Consider the following 22,910-nt stretch of genomic DNA (forward strand, 5'->3'; position numbering starts at 1 on the left):
CAAGCCGGTATTTAACCCCTAATGATGCTCTACAATTGAACAGAACAGAAGTTGAGAATTTCTTGCACAAATTTATAGTTCATCTCCAGAACAGTGTACATAAGCAGACAGAACAGACAACTAAGACGAGTCAAAATTGATAACACTGTTTCTTTATCTTCAATTCATCTAATCTATTAATCTAATTTAATGTAATCCTCTGTAAATGTTTGGGAAGTGTTTGTGGGAAGACTACGTAACTGAAACTGACTGCAAGTTGCTTCCACTTGCAGTTAATCTTCAATGTCTTCTTAGGTAACGCAGAAATCTTCAGTGCCTTCTTAGGTAACACAGAAAAAGTGTGGCTCTTGGTTCCAAAGTAGGGATATTTCTTAGAACTGTGGACTACAGTTGAAAAGGAAAATAGTTGAATTTTTGTGTGTGTGTGGCTAAGAATTTTAACACAAATTTAGGGTAGGATGAAGGCACAGGAAAAAAAGGACAGCCAAATCGGTCCCCTGCAAATTGTCGTTTGTGGTTCACTGACAATTAATTGTCTGAAGTGTCTCCCAAATCTTGATTACAGATATGGTAATGTTAAACACTGATACAAACATTTAAAAAAATCTGCATTGTCATAGGCATACATATGTGGATATCCATTCATAATCAGAGGTTCTTCCTCTGTAGCTTCAGTGGAAAAACATTTTTTTGTGTCAAAAAAATCATCTCTCTGAGCTAAAATGGAATTGTGAAAACAGAAACTTACTCATTCCTTGGGAAATCCAAGACAGAGACCTTTCTGAGAGCGATCTGAAGTAAGGTTTGATTAGATCTTCCACAGTTACTGCTGCTAAGGCATTAATACTGGAGGACACTGTGCTGTAAGGGAAAAAATTTTTTTGATTTATAATATTTTACCTTTAATAATACTTTAAGTGGGAATGAGAAAGGGGGAAACAAATTGACACTTCTAAAATATAACCCGATTTCTACTATGCTATTTTTATTTTATTTTATTATTATTATTTTTTTGAGACAGCTGGAGTGCAATGGCATGATCTCAGCTCACAGCAAGCTCCGCCTCCCGGGTTCACGCCATTCTCCTGACTTAGCCTTCAGAGGAGCTGGAACTACAGTCGCCCGCCACCACGCCCAGCTAATTTTTTGTATTTTTAGTAGAGATGGGGTTTCTCTGTGTTAGCCAGGATGGTCTCGATCTCCTGACCTCGTGATCCGCCTGCCTTGGCCTCCCAAAGTGCTGGGATTACAGGCGTGGGCCACCGCACCCAGCTCTACTATGCTATTTTTAATAATCACAGCACTGCCTTTCTGGAAACTGTTATCATCCAAAAATGATATTCAGGCAATATCTACAGGCTTGACAGTAAAAGAGAAAGGATATGTTCATGTTGCTTCCACTTGCAGTTAATCTTCAGTGTCTAAAAGAATCTACACAGATTACTCCATATTCTTATAAATAACAACTTTAAAAAATATTTTTCTTTGTGCATAGAAAGGACTGTCATAAGTCCTTCCTACCATGTGCTATAAATGTCAACAATATGAATTTCCTGAATCCCCACTAACGCACACTGTACATGTTGATAATAACAATTCTCTGGAGGAAAGGGCAATGATAGATCACAAAATGTAAGACACTTTGGGCAGTATATATTATTCAACAGGTAAATGGAAGATTTCATTCTAATTTTCCAGTTGACCATGCTTTAGCCTCATGTGTGTTTTCAATCAAGACTGTGGCACCCATTTTTGATCATCAGTGAAAGCTACCATCAACTGATCATCATTATTGTGACCATAGAGTATCACATCATAGGATGTATGATGGTGTATTAGAGAGCAGGGACCTAGTTAAAAGTGGAGCTGATGACAACAGGACACTAGTCCACAGAGATAAGTCAGACCACAGAGAGGACACATGCAGCAGATTGCCTACTTTGGGACATCTGTGTCCATGTCCAGAACTCCACATTTCACCCTAAAGTATCTAATAACAAAAGAAAGATCCCAACAGAGAAATCATGTGTTATTAGAGTCATAGTTCATACCTTAACGTCCCACTGTAAGCACAGGCCACAAAAAGTCCAGGAAGTCCTGGATAATCTTGCAGAATGTCCAGTACCAAATAAGGCATGAGCTGAAAAATTCCAACATTTATTTCCAAGTACTTTTCGCTACTGAATAAAATTAATGAATGCCTAGTTTATCATTTATCTTGTCTCCTTCAGGAACTGAAAGGAGCTATTCCACACAACTGAAATTTTCAAATACCTAAAATTAAACCTTTTAACTACTAACATTTAGAGAAACGAATAGCACAGTAGTTAAGTAAAGAGGCTTTGGATTCACACAGATACGGCTTTTGTAACTAAAGTTCTGAGCCCCAGCTTCCTCATCTATAAAATAGTGGTAATAATACTAACCTCATAGAGTTGCTGTAAAAGTTAATTTAGATAATTTATGTAAAACTCATAGTATAGTATATGGAATATAATAAATGCTCAAAACAAAGTAGTTGCTATTCTTGGGAATAATAAGTTGTTTTAAAGGATATATTTGACATACCTCTGTGCTTAAGTAAGCAGCATCTGCTTAACTTTACTTGATGACTCAAGGCCATTTTGTGAACTTTAGTCACTGCCCAGGATAGAAGATGTAATTTTAGCTGCATCAAGTACAAGACATAGTGATGGGTGGAGAATGACTTCAGGAAATCCCTTAAACTTGCTTCTTTTAAAAAACTTCCTGATACTAACTTGCTTTTGATAACTTCTATTTTAAAAAATAAATATCAAATAAGGATAATAAAGTGTGTGACTTCTGGACTCTGTTGCATGGCAGTTTTTCCACAAAATCAGTTTCCGAATCAAAAGAGTCCTAAGTGGACAATTTTCTAGAAGAGTGTCCTCTCATGTGCATTAAAACCTGAACTTCTCCCACAGTACAGAGCAGATGGCATGTCCTATTTTATCAGCTTCCATAGCCTCTTCAATTTCATTTAACAATAGTGTGCTTATGGGATATGGAAGAACTTCCTCCACTGTTGAAAGGGAATGTTTCAACAGTAGGATTGTTTCAGTTCTTTTAGGATTGCGTTCTCCACTTTTCCAAAGCTTACTAATTCTTTATTCTCAGAAAAATGGAATAGCATTTATCCCTATATGAGATCAAGACCCAGTTTTCCCAAAATATCATAAAGGTTTAACTTTAAACAACATCCCACAAATAGCAAAAGTAGGTTCCATCTATAGTTATAGCAAGGTCCAAAATCCTCTATCCTGTCTTCAACTTTCTCAAAAATCTGTGATGTAATTATTTCATGTGTGAGTGGCTCCCTCAAGTATAGGTAGAAACAATGAAATAGGATTGATAGAGAAGAAAATAGTAAAACTATATCTAGGAACTGGCCTGCTTCCTCTGGGCAAATGCAAGCAGAGCATAGAGAAACATATCCTTGCTCTCTCGAGGATAAGGGATTTTTTTGTATTTGTTTTTTTGTTTTAAGACAGTCTCCCTCTCTCACCCAGGTTGGAGTACAGTGGCTTGATCTTGGCTCACTGCAATCTCCACCTCCCAGGTTCAAGCAATTCTCCTGCCTCAGCTTCCTGTGTAGCTGGGATTACGGGAGTCCACCACTACGCCCGGCTAATTTCTGCATTTTTAATAGAGACGGATTTTACCATGTTGGCCAGGCTAGTCTTGAACTCCTGACCTCAAGTGATTCGCCTGCTTCATCCTCCCAAAGTGCTAAGACTACAGGCGTGAGCCACCACGACTGGGTGAGAATAAGGTTCTGACACAATCTTCCACTGTCTTATTTGCACGGTACCCCCAGTGAAATGTTAATTGAATTTACTTGTTAACTAACACAGTCCTGGAAACATCAGTTGAGGAGAAACCTTCACGGGCTGTCTAAGCGTGTACAGGCAAGACACCCTGAATATATTTTACAAGATGTCTCAAAGGTGGGAAGTCGTAGGGACTTTTTTTTTTTGCCCAGGGTAAATGCAAAGTACATTAAAAACTTTTTTTTAAGTCCTTATTGTCTTCACGATACAAACTACAGACAATATAGATTGATAACAGTCACAAAACATTCTTTATTAGAGGGAATGTAACAGAAGAGTGCCTCCATCTTCACAGTAAATGTGATTCTCACCTTCTCTGAGAGAACAGGGAGGGTGTGTTTATCAAAAGGAGGGCATAAGGTAAGATAGGGTTGAGAAACAGCCCCAGGGTGTTTTTATTTTCCAGCCCCCACAAAGTTGTATTTTTCTGGGAGCATGAGATGCATTTGCATCAACAGAAATTCAATCTATTTTCATTCTAATGAATCCCCTAGGAACTTGTTCTGCAGGCGAGTCTTAGAAAATAATTTTGGCAAGAACTCAGGCTTTAGAGTTGGGCAATCCTGGGTTTGAATTCTAGTTCCCCTTTTTGAAAGACAATAAATGGCACAGAGGTTCAAAGTCAGGACTCTGGTGGCAGCTGGTTTTAAATCCTGGCTTCAGGTTACTAGCTAGTTACTCACTTAAATTCTTTAGGCCTGAATTCTCTCATCTTTGAAAGGGAGATAATAGTAGAACCTACATCAGAGGGTGACTGTGAAGATTAAAAGTTGAAATTTATATGAAGCATTTATGGTAGTGCCTGGCCCATGGTGGGTATTTGATAACTGCTCGTAGTTATTCTTACTTATTAGCAATGTGACCTTGGGTAAGTTATATAACCTCTCTGAGAAGCATTTCCTCATCTGTAAAATCAGGATTGTGGGGTTGTGAGAATTAAATGAAGCATATTAATCTCTTGGCACAGAATCTCACCATAGAGTTGGTACTCAATAAATATTCACTTATTAGATCCATCTCTCCATCATTTAAAAAATTGGAAGATAAATAGTTTATAAATGAATGCTCTAACAAGCACCCACAAAATGTTCTATAGTACAATGGTTTGTGTAGTTTAAAAAAAAACAAAACAAAACTGTGTTTACATTCCTACTCCCAACCTTGAGCTATTTCTGTTTAACACTCTACTTGACTTTTCCTGGTGTTTCCATATTTTAATTTTAGATGCAGTACTCTTCTTTCTTGCTATATCTGCTAAAATAAATTCTTACCAAAGTTTTATAGAAATGTAAGTGACTACGGCAAGTTCACTTTCCGTTTCTCTACAAGAATAGGAATGCTCTTTCCTCTCAACTCATAAGCTTTTTGAATATTATTCATACACCTGTAAGAAAGACATGGTACTGAACCTGGTCTGGTGCAGACACTTTCTTGGCTGTCCAAGGATCACAGTCACGGTACCTAGAATACAGGGCGAGCCCACAAAACACTGAGCACGTGAGGATTGCCCAGAGTCCCACAAGATTGATGTAGAGAGACCTAAAGAAGTGAAAACAAACCAGCAAAAGACAACTGTAATTTCTGTCCCAAAGATTAGGGAACCTGTTATATAATCAAAAGAGACCCTCATGATTAGACTCAATAAATGCACATTATCTTTTGATTGTCTAAAACACTACTTATTTTATTCTAGTCTAATATTCTGCTTATGATACCAATGAATCGACAGTGTATTTGTAAATATTTGAATGGATGGGACTTCCCCATGAAAGAGTGTACGCTCATGGTCAAAGCTCCGGGGGCATTGGTAGCTTTATAAAGGTACCTAGTTATACTACTTCCGGTCTTCTTGTCATGAAATAAGGATTTTAATCGTCAACTGAGCATTAACTATTACTCATTCTCCTTTTAAAAGTAATGCCACTGTAAACTGCTAAACACTGTCAACATTTACACAGCAACTCATGAAACTTGTTTAAATGTTGTTTATAAGACCACACATTAAGTAGGAATGCAAACCTGTATTCCTTGGACAGGTATCTTCTCAAACAATGTTCAGCACTGTAATATACTGTGTGTGCTCCAGTAGAGAATAAAGGTTTACACACAGCACTGGAGCCAGTCCTGAGCATAAATCCTGGCTCTACCATATGTGACCCTGGGCAAGTAATTCAACCTATCTGATCTTCAGTTTCTTCATTGAAGCACAGGATAGCAATGCCCACGTCACAAAGTTATAAAACTAAATGAAACATGGTACTTACATGCAATAAACCCCTGTTAAGTTATTGATATTAGTTATTGATATTAGTGTTAATGTTATTGAATCCTATGTCTTAATAATCAGTTGAATAGTAAACATTTCTCTTGCTAAGATGGCTACATATTTTTTCCACTGGTGCTGTAGTGGACAGTGATGAGCTGCCCTAAGTGGAAAAGAGGTACCATCCCTGAAGTCATGCCTCCTTCTTCCCAACGCTCCGGGGAGTCTGCATCCAATGAAAAATTGATTCAGAGGTTTAAAGGCCCAGTCCCCTCACCCTAACATGGGACTAGTCTGAAGAGCCATCCTAGCTCTAGAGCTCCCTTTGAGGCCTCTGTTCAGATTGCATAACAGTCTAGCATCTCCCTCTCGTCAATCCTATTTCCTTTTCTTCCCTTTTACATATAGTGATTCTCTGATAAACTCTTCCATGCTAACCTCAACCTCAGAGTCTGCTTCTGGAAGAACCAAAGATGGGTTTATCAGATTTACCCTTCTCCCTTGAATTGATTAACATTGCAGTATGTTTTGCTATTGTTAGCTCATCTCCAAATCACCAGAAAATTATGTCCAGATACTCTGTTGCCCAAACACCTCCTCTGTCTTATATATGAGTTTAATATATTGTTTAAGATCACTTTTATGCTGTTCAAATTGACCATTTATCAACATCTCACACTGTCTTTTGTCAATCATTATCAGTAGGTCTTGGCTTTTTAGCAGGCATTAATTCTCCCCATAGCATAAGTGCAAGAAGGCAGATGAAAATGAGTCCCCTGGGTTCAGAGAGTCTGCTTCATGCAGATCCAATATGCTTATGGTAATTGATTTTTATCAAGAAAGCTCTAATGCTGTTATTTAAGTAATCAGGTCGGGCTTTTTGGGTTTCATGTTCCCAAGGGAAGAGAAGAAGAGCTTGTCCACAATTACTCTGGAACAGGTATCAGCTCTAGTATAGATTTAAAAGTACAATAGACTACTGTATCTACAAATTACATTCCTCCAAAATTCCCTAAAATACCAGAATCCTTAAGTTCATTTTGGGGGGATCCCATATCCAATTATTATATCCATATTCATATAGATTTTTCACTGTGAGTTCTTCAAAGATTTGGGTAATCTCTAAACCAATTTACTTTCAATATATTGAGTTCTGACATGTGACATCACAATATTTTCATTTTCTCCTTTGAATAGAAATAGAATAGTCCCTCCTTCCCTCACCCTATCTACCCTGGACTCTTATTCAATCTCCTTAGAGCTTTGAAGCCCCTAAAAGCATGTGAGCAGAGTCAGCCTATTTATCAGCACAAGGAGTGGTGAGCACTGCAGTGATGTGATGCCTCCGAAGAAGGAACCAGCCTCCATTCCACACTCTTTGCTCAAACCAAGATGGGCTTGAGAGTTCTGGACCATGCTGTCCTTCCTACCTCTGTCCATTCATCCAAATCACTCCACCTACCTAGAATGCCTTCCTACTCTTCTCCACCTGCCCAAATTATGATCATTCTTCATATTCATTTTGTCAGTTCAATAGGAATCTCTCATCCATCCTCCACCTTCACATCACATCAGTTGAAGTGGAAAAAGGAACTTACATTTACTAGGCCTTTACCACGCGTATGCCAAACACAGTATTTTACAACACCTCCCATGAGGTATACAGTATTTCTTATGCTCCTTTTACAAGTTTAGAAACTGCAGCTCAAAAAGACTGCAGAATGTGCCCAGGATCACTCAAGTAGCAAGTATTAGAGCAGGGTTATAAACCTATGACTGTGTCTGAAAATGAAAGACAAAGCACTATATATACTCTGGAACATTTTCTCTATTGTTATATTGTTTCATGAAACTGTTATATATCTCTAATATTATTTTATTTTTTAGCATACTTGCATGTATTTTCCTAATTTGAGATTAACTTTCTTCAGGACAAAGGCCATATATATTTATCCCCCATAGGTTCTTATGCAAATAGATGCACAATACATGCTGATTTGTTTTCATTAATAATTCTTACAAATATCTTCAAATAGCTGATTTAAAACATACAGTACCACTTTGTTCTTGGTCCTTTTGTAACCAAATATATCATTTATCTCTTGGAATTTCACGACACAAAACATATAAAGGAGCTAAACGTGACTTTCCTAGAAGAGTTTCCATAAAGACAACTGATGGTTATTAATGCTTCATATACCATGGTGTATGACTTACAATTTTGCTTGGAATCTGCTTTTACAAGAAATATATCTCTGCACCTGGGATTGGTTGACACCATAGATGCTGCTCCATGTGAAGGTCCCTCCTATAATAATTGTCCAGAAGGTGTGTCTTTGCAAAGGGTTAGGATTAAAACTAAATGACAAGAAAGAGAAAACAAATCTGAACTATTAGCAGAGACTAAAAAAATCCTCTTAGACTATATTTGGAAGCAAGCAAGGTATATTTATATATACAACACATACATAAATATGTACAAATTTATTAATTTAAAAGGTAGAAATATTTCCAACTTAAGTTCAATGAAATAAAAAATATTATTTTCAGAGATCTGGAAATACTAGAAGAGACTGGGGGAAATGAATGTTGCAATCATTCTGAGCATTTATATAAATTGTTCTCCTGTGATCTAAGGAAACTGTCGTTTGAACAAATCTGACATGATGTAATCAGAGAACATGAAACAAAGAGAAAGAGAGAGAGAAAAACATTCCTAAGTGCACCACAGCAGTAGAGATGGCACTAAAATGAACACAAAATTAATAACACATTGTGTATAGAATTCCTCTCCCAGCACATGTAGTCATAGCTCTAATCTATATTCATGTTCAACTAATCAGTCAATTAATGCAGTTTAAAGTTTTGCATTTTCTAAAAGCCGCATGTCACTGTAATCATGCTTTATTAAAATGCTGTGTGTACAAGCTAAATACTAAGAGTTTAAAACCACTTTATGACATCATGTACATAAGTCCAAAACATTGTCACAGAGAAAGCCTGACTTCCATGTTTGAAAGATCTTTTAATCCTTTTTATTGGAAGGAATGATTTTGTTCATCTCTGATACACAATATGAGCTAGAAAACTTTCTGCAAAGTTAGCTTTCATGGACACTTCCTTAAAATTATGAAAGTTTGCAAATTCATGTCAAATCTTATATTTGAGATCCATTGAGTAAAGTGCTCTAATTGTATGCATATTCTGGAATTCTTATGGAAATGTAAGAGCCTCTATTTCATGTCTAACATTTCATATCAATGTCTTAAGAGTTTCAAGAGTGTTGACCCTTTCTTCCCAAGAGAGAGAAGGTACTACATTAGCTAACTAAAGAGACAAAAGGAGTCAGTGAGCTATCTGAGGGAAATATGACAAGATTTAAAACACTCAATTTAGTGGTTTAGGCTATACAGAATATATAGGCCAATGGCAGACAACACAGAAAATACCAATACAATATCCTTCTTCTCTTCATTTATCTTAATTTGAGCAATACTTTGTCTACCGTATTCTCAAAACGTATCAGAATAACAAGGGATACTCCTGAAAAGTATGAAACACAAATAGGCTTTTTATTGTTGCTTAATGACTTTCAAAGCTAAGGTCATAAAAATGTCTAATCTTTTTTTAAGAATCTCTTACCAATGTATATAAGCTATTGCTTTGGTGCTCCAATATATAAGTATCCTTCATATAAAGTGACAGCTATCTTGCAGAAAAATGACTGATTCCATACCCTCTCTCCTCAGCCTGGCCTACCAGGAAGAGATTTGGGAGTAATCAAGAGTAGCCATTGGTTGTTTCCACTTCCTGGACTTCCCCTTTCCCTGTTCCGGTAACAGCAACCTAGGTTTGCTTTGGGGAAACCACCATTTCTCCATTAAATAGTCTTGATTGACAATCAGTCAAAATATCTTGTTCTGCTCCAGCCAAAGGGTGGAACCATGTCCCAAGCTAGGCAACTAGAGGCTCTTTTCCTTAGAATCTGAATCTTGAGCTAAAAGAAGGAAATAAATATTGAAAATAGTTGAAGTTGATTCACTAAAATCTATTCCTGCACATTAACACATTGATCCTGTCCAATTTCTGAAAAAGCTTTTCTCAAACTTTGGTGCTTATTTTCAGAAGACCAGAAAAGAGCCACCAAGTGCAAAATGGGTTTTCTTTCTTCAGACTGCCTGTTCAAAGTGGGGCAGTCTGAAGAAAGAAAAGAGAAGGTAGGCTAGTTCAAGACGACATGGGTGCCTTTCCATATTGTAAAAGGACAACGCTATTGATCCAAAATGGAAGGTGTGTTCAATGTTCTTTTGAATTGTGTGATATACTTGGGATGAAATATCTAGTCTCTTCATTGTTCTTTCTTTAGGAAAACTGAATAGCTGTTTAAAACATGTTACATCATGTGCTGTACTGTCACTTGAAGCATCGACCATAACTTTCCTAGTCAATTCTCTAGAAATAATACTTAATATTAGATAATGTTCATTATATACTACATACACATACATATATAATTATAATACATAATCATAAGCTACTATGTTAATATACTATATATTGCCAGGACAACATCAAAAGAGAAACTCTCAAAGTTGCTTAAAACAAAGAATTGTCAAGATGAAATCACTGTCTTTCAGTGTGTGTCTCTCTCTCTCTCTTTTTTTTTTTTTTTTTTATGGCAGGTGCTAATCCAATATGCTAGTGTTTGTCTCTTAAGAGGCTACCTTTTCCTTTTTTTTTTTTTTTTAGAGAGTCTCACTCTGTTGCACAGGTTGCAGTGTGGTGGCGTGATCTCAGCTCACTGCAACCTCTGCCTCCTGGGTTCAAGCAATTCTCCTGCCTCAGCTTCCCAAGTAACTGGGATTACAGGTGCGCACCACCATGCCTGGCTAATTTTTTGTATTTTTAGTAGAGATGGCATTTCACCATGTTGGCCAGGCTGCTCTTGAACTCCTGGCCTTAGGTGATCCACCTGCCTTGGCCTCCCAAAGTGCTGGGATTACAGATGTGAGCCACCGCACCCGGCCAGAAGCTGCCTTTTCTTAACTTTCTACTGTCTCTTTCCTTATCACCCTGTCCCACTTTTCAACCTATTCTGGACTTTGATACCCAGAAGAAAATACTTTTTTTTGCTTTAAATCCCTTCTCAGGAGGAAACATCGCTCTAAGCACCAGGTAGCTAAGTGCCATCTGACTGGTTTAATCCCTTAAAGAACAGAGGGAGGCTCCTTACATATTTACTTCTCTGCTTCAATTTGCTCTACCACATCCTTAGCAATTTGTTGGTTTGTTTTTTAATGTAAATCTACTATTTCAATAAAGAGATTATTTTTATAGAATGTAAAAGATGTGTTCAGTTGCCCAAGTAGTAGACACTTACTTCCAGAAATTTAATCTTCCACCATTATAGGCATCATTTAAAATAGTGCTGATTCCACCTTGAATCACCGCAGCCTGTATAATCACGGATGCAAATCCAGCCACCATGATCCCAACTTGAAAAACATCTGTCCAGATGACTGCTTTAAGACCACCCTTTGAGGGAAAGTATATTAGGATTAATGCTTCTATTGGACATTATTAAGCATCTACTTGCTTATACACTATGCTGGACAAAAATGATAAAAACATGAATGTCCTCCCATCTCAGTCTCCCAAGTAGCTGGGACTACAGGTGTATGCCACATTCCTGGCTAATTTTTAAACTTTTGTTTGTTTGTTTTTTGTAGAGACAGAGTCTCACTATGTTGCCCAGGCTGGTCTCAAATTCCTGGGCTTATGCAATCCTTCCACCTTGGCCTCCCAAATTGCTGCTATTACAGGCGGGAGCCACTGGGCCCACGACCTATAATAGGTTTTTCAGCTGAGGAATAGTATGAGCACAAATATAATAACTTGGCAACAGTACAGATGAATCAGGAGACAAGACTGGGAACCACTGCAGTGGATCAAATGAAAGAAAAAATTTCAGTTATGCTCCATTTTCTATAAAGGATCAAATTATACTACAGACTATTTCTCACACAAAAAAGTTACCCTGTGGGAGGTCAGGAATAGGAACATAGGTATGGACAAACCAGACTACAGTATACAACTGGAATTTTCAATTTTGCAAAGCAAGTGGGTAGGGTGAAAAGGGAAATACGTCCTGGACGTACCAGTGTGCAGTAGAATGTGCAGACCACCCCTGTTGCCACCACCGCGCCCCACAGATCAAATCCTGTGACTGTAGAAAAAAAGAGAAGTCATATACAATTGTAAAATAGCACAATAAAAATAATCCTCAAAAATCGTCAGAGAAGGAAGCTATATCATTTATCAGGCACCTTCCTCTATACCCACTTGCCTAAAGCCAAAACTAGGTCCAAATCTCATAAATGGCTCAAAAACAAACGGAGATTAAAATTCTATTTCATAATTTTCTACCCTCAGACACACAGATCTGACACTGGCTTAATTCAATACACGGAAAGGCATTTATATTGTAATTAAGCTAAGAAACTCCTTGATACTGTGATGAGTATTTCTTATCTCTCTCCCCATTAGACACAGTTCAAATAAACACTCTATTTTTATGTATTATGTTGCAAATACTTGAATTTGAGGATAATGTTTCATACTGACAATCATAATGACATCAAATTGCTATGATGTGTAGATTCAAATTTCAAATGAAGACAACATTAAATGATCCAAATGTAATCTTTATAACATTGCAGATTGCAGATCTCATTTTAGAAATTTAACAAAGGTGACTGTAATGCTTTTTTTTTGTTTTTTGTTTTTGTTTTTGTTTTTGTTTTTTGGAGACGAAGTCTTGCTTTGTTACCAGACTGGAGTGCAGTGGTGTGATATCTTGGGTTCAAGCAATTCATCTGCCTCAGCCTGCTGAGTAGCCGGGACTACAGGCACGCACCACCATGCCCAGCTAATTTTTCGTATTTTTAGTAGAGACGGGTTTCACTATGTTGGACATGATGGTCTCAATCTCCTGACCTCATGATCTACCTGCCTCAGCCTCCCAAAGTGCTGGGATTACAAGCGTGAGCCACCGTGCCCAGTCGGTAATGCTTTTTTAAAAACTTTTAAGTTCAGACGTACATGTGGAGGTTTGTTACACAGGTGAACTTGTGTCATGGGGGTTCCTTGTACAGATGATTTCATCACCCAGGTATCAAGCTTAGTACCCATTAACCTACTTTTCGTTTTTCCTGATCCTCTTCCTCTTCCCACCTTCCACCCTCCAACAGGCCCCACTGTGTGTTGTTCCCCTCTGTGTGTCCATGTAAACCCACTATTTCACCAGTCCTTGAAGAAGGCGTTACTAAGATATGTGCTACCAAAATGTGATCTAGATGGAGAAAAGTCTTTATAATTTGCTCCTATTTAAGAAGTAGGGAGTCTTATTTCATTTTTTTAAAAGAAAAGAATTGTGCTCGTTTCAGCAGTACATATACTAAAATTAAAGGATAAATCGAAGCCAAAAAATTACTTCTAGGAGAGGGAGAAAATCAGGTAGAGAAGACAGAGATACAAGTCAGGCTACTTTAAACATATTTTGATGTATAGATTTCACTTTGGAATACATAAATATTCCACATAATTATAAATTTAAATTAGAAAAAAAGCTCCTCAAAAATCAATTGCAAAATGAAATAAATGGAACTTAACTGTACATCAAGTTTGTGACATTACTACACAGAGGAAATATGTCACAAAATATTTAACAAGATAATTTAACATACATTCCTACTGAGATACACCTAAGAAAAAAGAACAAGAAAGAATAATATTTTTAACTGTGTTAGGCCATTATATTATTCATTATGGCTTAGAGTTGCTCTTCTAAAACTATTACATCCGTGGCTCTCAATCGTGACTGCACATTAAAATCTACAGAGGAGATTTATAAAATCCTGATAACTGGGCCACTCAACAGGCTAATTAACTCAGAGTCCTGGTGATGGGGACCAAGGTATTGGTATTTTTGAAAGCCCCCCAAGTGAGTCCAATATGCAGCCAACGTTAAAATCAGGAGGAACTTAAGACGGCACCTGCTGGATAAAAATGGGTTGAGAATCAATAATAATACTAACGATAATGCTATGAAATAACAGCAAACATTTAAATCCATGAGTTCGTAATAATTTTTTAAAAATCTCAGTCACCCTTGGGGGATAGTATGGAACCAAGTTAATATTTTTAAAATTCATAAAGGGAGAAATCTGACATTTATCCTCCCTTTCCTATACAAACTATTTTTCAGAGAAGACAAATAGTTGATAACAGGAAGTTTCTCTTTATAGCAGTATTCCATCTAACTAATGAAGAAGAATTCACAGAACCAGAATACTCCATTTTATAAGCCCTAATGAAATAATAAATCTAGAATGATCATCAATAGCTGCTGATAATTTTTTAAACGACATTCTGGGTCTCCTGAAGGAAATAAACTTATAGATACTGCCTATGAAATATGATTTCCAAAAAGTTGAAGCGGAGTCTGAAGAAGAGTCTAGATCTAACTACAACTAGTAAACTATTACCAGTTTACAAGAAATACAGAGGAATGGTGAACATTAAATGACCCCATACAGATGTAATTGTTAAACCTAGAACCTGGAAAACTGGGCAGAACAAATAACCCAGTATCTTCAGCAAATAAGTTGCAATTTAAATGAAAAGAAATAGAAGGGAGATTGTAAATTTAAAAAGAGACTTTAAAAGAGCTTCAAAATACATTCAGTAAAAATTGACAGAGAAATAGGAGCAATAGAAAAAATGGTAATTATATTTGGAGATTTTAGCATCCTTCTCTCAGCAATTGATAGAACAAGCAAAAAAAAATCCATAAAGATATGGAAGATGTGATGATAACACTATTAGCCAACTAAACGTTTGACCTTATAGAACATTACATCCAACAAGCATACAATATACGTTCTTTTTGAGAGCACATGGAATGTTCAAGATAGACCTGATCCTGGGCCATAAAACAAATTCATAAATTTCAAATGATTAAAATCATATTAGTTCTCTGACCAAAGCAGTATTAATTTAGGAATAAATAACAAAAAGCCATGATAGAAAATCCTCAAATATTGAAAATTAAGCAATACACTTCTAAATAACCCATGGGCAAAAGAAATCACAGGAGAAATTAGAAAATATTTTGAGAAATAAATAAAAACACAAGGTATCAAAATCTATGGGCTGCCGATAAAGCAGTGGTAAAAGAAAAATTAATAACTTTAAATGTTTGCATTATGAAATAAGAAATATTTAAAATCAATGACCTAAGCTTCACCTTAAGAAGCTAGAAAACCCAAAGTGATTAGAAGAAAAGAAACAATAAACAGCACAAATTAATGAAATGGAAAACAAAGAAAATCCACAAGTCAAAACATTGGTTCTTAGAAGAGATTTAAAACATCAATAGAATACTAGAAGGATATATCAAGATAAGAAGATAGAAAAGTTATCTTATCAGTATTAGGAATAATTAGAAGGGATGTCACTATAGATACTATAAACATTAAAAGCATAACAAGAGGGTATTATAAGCAGCTTCATGCCAATGAATTTGATAAGTTAGACCAAATGGAAGCATTCCCTAAAAAATACAATTTACCAAAACTGATGCCACAAGACTTTTAAAATATGAATAACTCTATATTTACGAAAGAAATTGAATCCGTAACCAAAATCTTTCTACAGAAACGAAGAGTAGGCTCAGGTGCCTTCAGGGTGAATTCTACCAAGCATGTAAGAAATAAATACACAATTTTATATAAACTCTTTCAGAAAATGGAGGGGACACTTCTCAATTCATTTATTAAGCCTTATCAAAATGTTATCAAATTGAATTCATTAATATATAAAAAGGATAATATATTATGACCAAGCAGGGTTTATCCCAAGAAAGTAAAACTTGGTTTAATATTCAAAACTCAGTCAAGGTAACTTTCCACATTAACATTGCAATAACACAGGAAAGAGAACTAAGAACCATGAGGATTAGAAAAGAAGTAAAATTGTCATTATTCATAAACAACATGAAAATCCTAAGGGATCTCCAAAAACCTGCTTGATTTAAAAAGTAAATTCAGCAAGTTCTAGGATGGAATATCAACACATAAAAGTCAGTTGTATTTTTATATACTTGCAATGAATAATTGAAAAATATTATAAAACAATGCCATTTGCAATAGCATAAAAACATCAATTATCTAGGTATAAATCTAAAAAATAGTAAAAGACCTCAACATCCAAAGCTACAAAACATTACTGAGACATCTTATTTTATTTTATTATTTCTTTTCTTTCTTTTTTAAAAAATATGGAATGCTTCACAAATTTACATATCATTTTTGTACAAGGGCCATGCTAATATTCTCTGTATTGCTCCAGTTTTAGCATACGTGCTGCCAAAGTGAGCACTAAGAGAAATTATTAAAGGTCTAGGAATGAATAGATATATCATGTGATGTATTGGAAGAATATCTGCTTTTGTGAAGTGTTCAAGTCTTTGGCTCACTTTTTATTAGGTGATTTGTCTTTATTCACTTTATTATTTCAGGAGCCAATAAGCTAAGCCATAATAGTCTAATAATAAGCTAAGCCGCAATAGTCATATAAAAATGAAAATTAAAACAGCAATAAAATAATAGATAATACCCACTAGAATGACTGAAATAAAAAAGAATAATATCAAATATTGGCAAGGATGTCGAATGACGAGAATTCTCACATATTGCGTAGTGGACATGTAAAATGATACAGCCAGTTGGAAAAGCTGTTTGGCAATTTCTCATAAATTTGCACATATTTCTATCCTCAGCTGGGTCTAAATAGAAATATATATATATATATATTTGTTTTTTTGTTTTTTTTGAGACGGAGTCTCGCTCTGTCGCCCAGGCTGGAGTGCAGTGGCCTGATCTTGGCTCACTGCAAGCTCCGCCTCCCAGGTTCATGCCATTCTCCGGCCTCAGCTGGGACTACAGGCGCCCGCCACCACGCCCGGCTAATTTTTTGTATCTTTTAGTAGAAACGGGGTTTCACCGTGTTAGCCAGGATGGTCTCAATCTCCTGACCTCCTGATCCACCCGCCTCAGCCTCCCAAAGTGCTGGGATTACAGGTGTGAGCCACCGCGCTGGACCTAGAATTATTTTTAATTTTATACTACATCCATGTACTTCATTTCCAATGGAAGTGAAAACAGGCGTCAAAAAGAAAAACAAAATGCACAAAACCTGTAGAAGAATGTTCTTGGCACCCTCACTTCACCATAGCCTAAAACTGGAAACAACCCAGTGTCTCTAACAAGAGAATGGATAAACGGATGTCGGTAGATGCATACAATGAAGTACTACCAGCAAAAAAAAAAAAAAAAAAAAAAGGAATGAACTACTGATACATGTAGCAGCATGAATGAATCTCAAAACATTTTGCTGAGCAAAAGAAACCAGACATAAAAAGGCTCTATATGATTCCACTTCTATAAAATCTAACAATAGGGAAAACTAGTATATGGTAGCATAAGTCAGAAAATGGTTTCTTGGGCCCATAGGAGGTTTATTAGAAAGACATATAAGAAAAATTCCTGGGAGTGGATGATGGAAATAGTCTGTATCTTGAGCTGGGTGGTAGTTACACGAGCTATGACACAACTATTAAAGCTCATCCAACTGTACACTTCCCCATGCTCTGTGCATTTTATTGTATGTTGTATGTTGAGGTATATTATATAGACCTCAATAAAAACTAGTTTTCTCAATAGGCATCAGGCGATCAGAAAAAAAAGAAAGAAAGAAAACTGGTTTTCAATTTTAAAAAGCAGAAAAGGGAAACTTAAGAGAGATCGACTGATTGCAATCACATAAGCTTATTTGGATCCTGAATCTAACAAACACTGAAAAAATCAGGGAAATGTGAACACTGACTTGATATGAAATTAAGAGATTAATATTAATATTTTAGATACGATGATGGCATAATTATAGCTTTAAAAGTCTTTATTTCCAAAGGACATACTGAAATACAGATGAAATGACATAACATATTTGCAGAAAAATAATCTGGTAGAGGTAAGGGGGAGTGAATTAAAGTAGACCACGAGTTGATAAATATTACTGTAGAGTGATGAATGAGCATATTAAGGTACTCTATTCTCTCTTAGTATTTGTTTGAGGTTTCCCAAAAAAGAACAAAGGAGGTTAGACCTACAGAATGTGAAGTTTCAATTCAGTCACATAAGCTTTTCTGAGCATCTACTGCACACTAAGTTCTGTGTCTATGCCTGTACCTACAGCCTTGGTCACAGCAAAACACACAAGTGACACTCTAGTCATCAAAACGCCTTTACTTTCGTTCTAATTTACTCTCAGGGAGTGGTTTGAGCCTGATAAGAACAGAATGCTTGATTTCTTCACAGATTAAAGTCAGTCCTCTGATTATTCCCAGAACTACACTTTAAAACCCTAAGATGTTGAACTGCACATAAAGCCTAAACAGGTAACTTAGGAATTTTACAACTCAGTTCTTGATATATGAAATGATCCTCTTGTCATGTTGGTAATACTGATGTGGAACATGCCCAGGACTCAGAGTTCCAGAGCACCTTATACATGAAGTTCCTCTTGGTAATAATACTGTTTACTTTATAAACTTAGGTGATAACTACTGTCATGTCTATCATAAAATCAAGAAAACAGAGTGTAGAGTTAGTAGATTTTCTTCATGTCATATTAACCCCAGGAATCGTACCACATTTCTTCCCATCACAGAGTCCACATGTCCATTTTACAAGGACGTTTTAGAGAAATTCACATCGAATAGATAAGAATTCAAAGGGCATGGTGTTTCCCCAAAACCTTTTGAAACTATGACTAGCATGAACCTTTGCTTCAGTAAACTATCCCAGCCTCACTACATTTATCCTCCCAAATCTAGAGAGTATAGATACTTCGTTGAGCAGCACAATCTTCATAAATTTATTTGTAAGAGTGCTACAGACATCTGTCCTTTTGTCACTAGGAGCAGTCTGATCATTCAAATCACATGCCTCTGTTTCTCTTTCATTTTGGGCCTTATTAGAAGCGTGGAGAAGAAAAGCTTTTCTCCCTGCCAGATTTCACAACAGGCCTGAGCAGAATTACAGGGAAGCTTCCTGGAGATGGGCTCACAGGAGGAGATGCTGTCAATCCTGACTTTGGCTACAGGGGGCTTTAATTCTAAAGGAATGAATGGGCTGGTGAGCACATCCCAGAGAAGTACCACCTGGAGAAGTCCACCTCTGTAATGGTCTACAGACACTTTGGAGTTACCCATCCAAAAACCCAAAGAAACTACCATAGACACTGCACCCGTCCTGCCCCACTAGTAAGGCTGATGTAGGTTACTAGAAGCATTCCTCCATCTCCCCATCTCCCCAAGGAAAAAATAAGGCTTGTTGAAAGTGAACCCCAAAATGTGAGTTACCTAACTGGCAACTCTAAAATGTACCTTGATTCAAAGCCAGGGCAGGGGCATAAATAACAATTCCAGTATACAGAATCTAGGGGGGAGAAAGAAAGCCAAATGAATTAAATGAATTATAAAATTCATGAATTATGTCTGAGTTATAAAATATTGATTGTTTTCCTATAACTTCAATTATGAATTAAAACAATAGTTTCAAAATGCCTAATAAAATTTGTTTGTAACTTGAAAAATATTATTTAAGTAAAGTTGACTCTTCTGTTTATGGTATGGTCATCAGTTAAAAACATTTTTTTGCAACACGCTTATGTAAAAATATGGACTTTTATATGGTGCTTAGTGCAAATGGTCACTGATCCAGCAACTCAATCTTGAAAAAAAATTTCCCACATCTAAAATAATTAGAAAAAAAGAAAAAATAATAATATAAAAGATGACCCCTCAATTATGTCTTCAAACTGTTAATCCCTGCATAACTAATCGAGAAAACAGTAAAAATTTGGAAAACATATTTCTAAAAGTTTTAATGTTCATAAATTAAACAAAAGTATAAATTTGCACTAAAAAATCCTGAAAGCCAACAAGAACCATATTCTATCTTTTTAATATCATTCATTATTTTCATTCATATATTTAACAACTATTTATTGATCTGGGGTACAATAGTGAGGAAGAGAAATAGTCTTTTCCTCAAAATATAATTTTTACTGTGTTTGATCTTTCAAATATATCCCATAGAAGTGAATTCCATGATTATTCCATAAAAGCATATTATGAAAATAAAAACCTATTCAGCACCTTTTGAATGTTTGATTATATTACATGAGTAGAACTATGAAGTCCTTCAAATGGGAGGTGCTAAATCTCCCCTCTTTTTGCAAAAATGAACTAACTTTCCACAGTCATTATTCTGTCCAAGTTGAAGATTTAAAAACATGACCACAGGCCACCTTCCTAACGCTCGTCCCCACTTCTCATTTCTGTTGGCATTTCTAACAAAGATCCAAAGAGATGTGAACAGTTGGTGAATGCAAGCTACCAGGCTCAACTCTCTAAGAGACCCCAAAGGATTCCTTCCTTTTATACTGCAGTTGTGAAGGACTGATAAAACTTAAGTTACATAATTTGCAAAGATATAAAATGAAGTTGAGTTACATAATTTACAGAGGCACTCTGTCTGTCTCACTGCAGCAAATCCTTAGGTAGCTTTTTTGTTTGTTTGTTTTTTGGTTTTTTTTGGTTTTTGTTTTTTGTTTTTTGAAATAGTCTTGCTCTGTCGCCCAGGCTGGGGTGGTGCAATGGCATGATCTTGGCTCACTGCAACCTCTGCCTCCCATGTTCAGGAGATTCTCCTACCTCAGCCTCCCCAGTCACTGGAATTATAGACACCTGCCATCATGTCTGGCTAATTTTTGTATTTTTGTAGAGATGGGGGTGTCACCATGTGTTGGCCAGGCTGGTCTTGAACTCCTGATCTCAGGTGATCCACTTGCCTCAGCCTCCCAAAATGCTGGGATTACAGGCATGAGCCACTGCGGCTGGCCCTTAGGTAGCTTTTGACTGGAAATGGAATTGAAATTAGAGACAAGAATGCGAATCTCTTCCACAATCTCCATTAGCAAACCCAGCCCTAAAGTGCTTAACTGACAAGAGGAAAATGTGTATATAAATAATCGTGACAATGATCATTACAATCTTCCAGCAGCAGGGTGAACAGTGGAAAGCATTCTCTGTCACTGGCCACTTGGCAAATCCTTGCTTTCCCTTCGTGTCAATCAGTAAATCTATAAGTGCATGTTCTTGAATTACTGGATTGAGTATTTGGCTTTAAAGACTCCTCCAGAGCTTAGGATTCTGTTGTTTTACACTCTAAGGACTGCTTTAGTTGGTTCTTAGAGTCTAATTTTTAAAAGAGCGCTGACTTTTAAAGCATGATTTCAAAGAAAATTATTTCCTACTGTCTTCCTATGGAAGTTAATTTTTTCATACCTACTACTCAATATGTTACAGAAATACTGTGAACATGCTACTTGTTTTCCTTTTGTTAGAATTCCCACTGTCAGCAACAAGTAAGTATCTTTGTCATGTAGTAATGCCCTTCCTGTCACCTTGGTGGAGGTGAAGGGAGGTCAGATAAAGGAAAGCATACTTTCCGACTGTTGCTTCACCAGCATAATATTTAACATTCACTTAAATCATTCTACTTTTCCAGGAAGTAAAGCATTTACTGAAACCCTGTTTGATGATCTTAAGGGTTGATGCTGTACAGTGACTAGTGTTTCTCCTTTTGTGTTCCCTTATATTTTCAACACCTCTTTTTTATCTTTCATGTGTTTCCTAGGTAAGCTTAATCCAGATGCCATGGTTAAAAACATTTTAGCTGACAAAAGATAAAATAAATGGAGAGCTACTTACTGTTTGAACAATGAACAGGACTGTTCCACAGAGACGAACACATTTGTTAAATCGAAGTTCTAAATACTGTTGCAAAAAAAAAAAAAAAAAAATGTGAATCCTCTGGATGCCTTTTTTAAAATCAGAACTCAAGAAGAAAATTTAAATTTAGAAATGTAAAGCAACTTCATAACCAATTTGGATTCTGTATTTTTATTTTAGTATTATTTTTATTTATATACAGCAAAATTGACTCTTGTTTTAGCGTACAGTTCAGTGGGTTTTAACACACACAGACTCATGTAACCCTTGTCACAATCAGGACACAAGACAGTTCCATCACCCAGAAAACTCCCTTGGGCTTCCCCTTCATGATCAAGCCCTCCTCCCTCCCCCAAACCCTTGCAATCACTGATCTGCTCTCCCTCTCTAGTTTGGCCTTTTCCAGAATGTCATACAAGTGAAATTACTTTCTATATTTTAGAGTGAGCAATCTGTTGTTCTCTTTCTCTTGGCATCTACTCCATACATTTTCCTTGACTCACTTGGGGCATCAACCCTTTCTGATTGCAGACTATTGTGATGGAATAGTCAGTCATTTGCCCTGCCTCTACTGACCAAGAGGAAGTCACATGATCCCAGCTCAGCCAATCAGCTTTTCCTTCCATTGGGTATTTGAATCTTAAAGGCAGGATACAAAGATAAAACATGACTGATCCTGACAGAGTGGCCTGAAAAGGCTGCCCTGGTTTCTGTCCTTTCCAAGCCTTGCTTACTCAGCTTGTCCCTCTGTTCTATGAGCTACCCCCATGTCCTTCTAACAAATTTTTTTAAACTTAAATCACCCAAGCCAGTTTCTGTTCAGCGCCAACGACCATGCCAATTTTTCCCATTCTACTTGAAATCTGCTATGTCTTAT

At 36.5% G+C, this 22,910-nt stretch overlaps 1 protein-coding gene and 1 non-coding gene across 3 annotated transcripts in view; both read right to left on the minus strand.

Moving 5' to 3' along the window:
• Positions 1 to 22,910, minus strand: part of SLC5A8 (solute carrier family 5 member 8) — a 58,030-nt gene that overhangs the window by 30,267 nt on the left and 4,853 nt on the right. For both annotated transcript variants that reach the window (XM_015152576.3, XM_077954801.1), the window contains exons 2-9: positions 22,013 to 22,078; positions 19,622 to 19,673; positions 12,273 to 12,340; positions 11,495 to 11,649; positions 8,332 to 8,472; positions 5,261 to 5,390; positions 2,052 to 2,140; positions 749 to 861 (exon numbers count right to left, since the gene is read on the minus strand). In XM_015152576.3, coding sequence (XP_015008062.2) covers positions 749 to 861; positions 2,052 to 2,140; positions 5,261 to 5,390; positions 8,332 to 8,472; positions 11,495 to 11,649; positions 12,273 to 12,340; positions 19,622 to 19,673; positions 22,013 to 22,078 — 814 coding nt within the window. The remainder of the gene's footprint in view (positions 1 to 748; positions 862 to 2,051; positions 2,141 to 5,260; positions 5,391 to 8,331; positions 8,473 to 11,494; positions 11,650 to 12,272; positions 12,341 to 19,621; positions 19,674 to 22,012; positions 22,079 to 22,910) is intronic.
• Positions 16,448 to 16,554, minus strand: LOC114671112 (U6 spliceosomal RNA). Its single transcript, XR_003721008.2, has one exon. It is a non-coding gene; the product is annotated as a U6 spliceosomal RNA (small nuclear RNA).

The sequence above is a fragment of the Macaca mulatta genome, chromosome 11 (assembly GCF_049350105.2).
Source record: "Macaca mulatta isolate MMU2019108-1 chromosome 11, T2T-MMU8v2.0, whole genome shotgun sequence".
Taxonomy (NCBI): Eukaryota; Metazoa; Chordata; class Mammalia; order Primates; family Cercopithecidae; genus Macaca; species Macaca mulatta.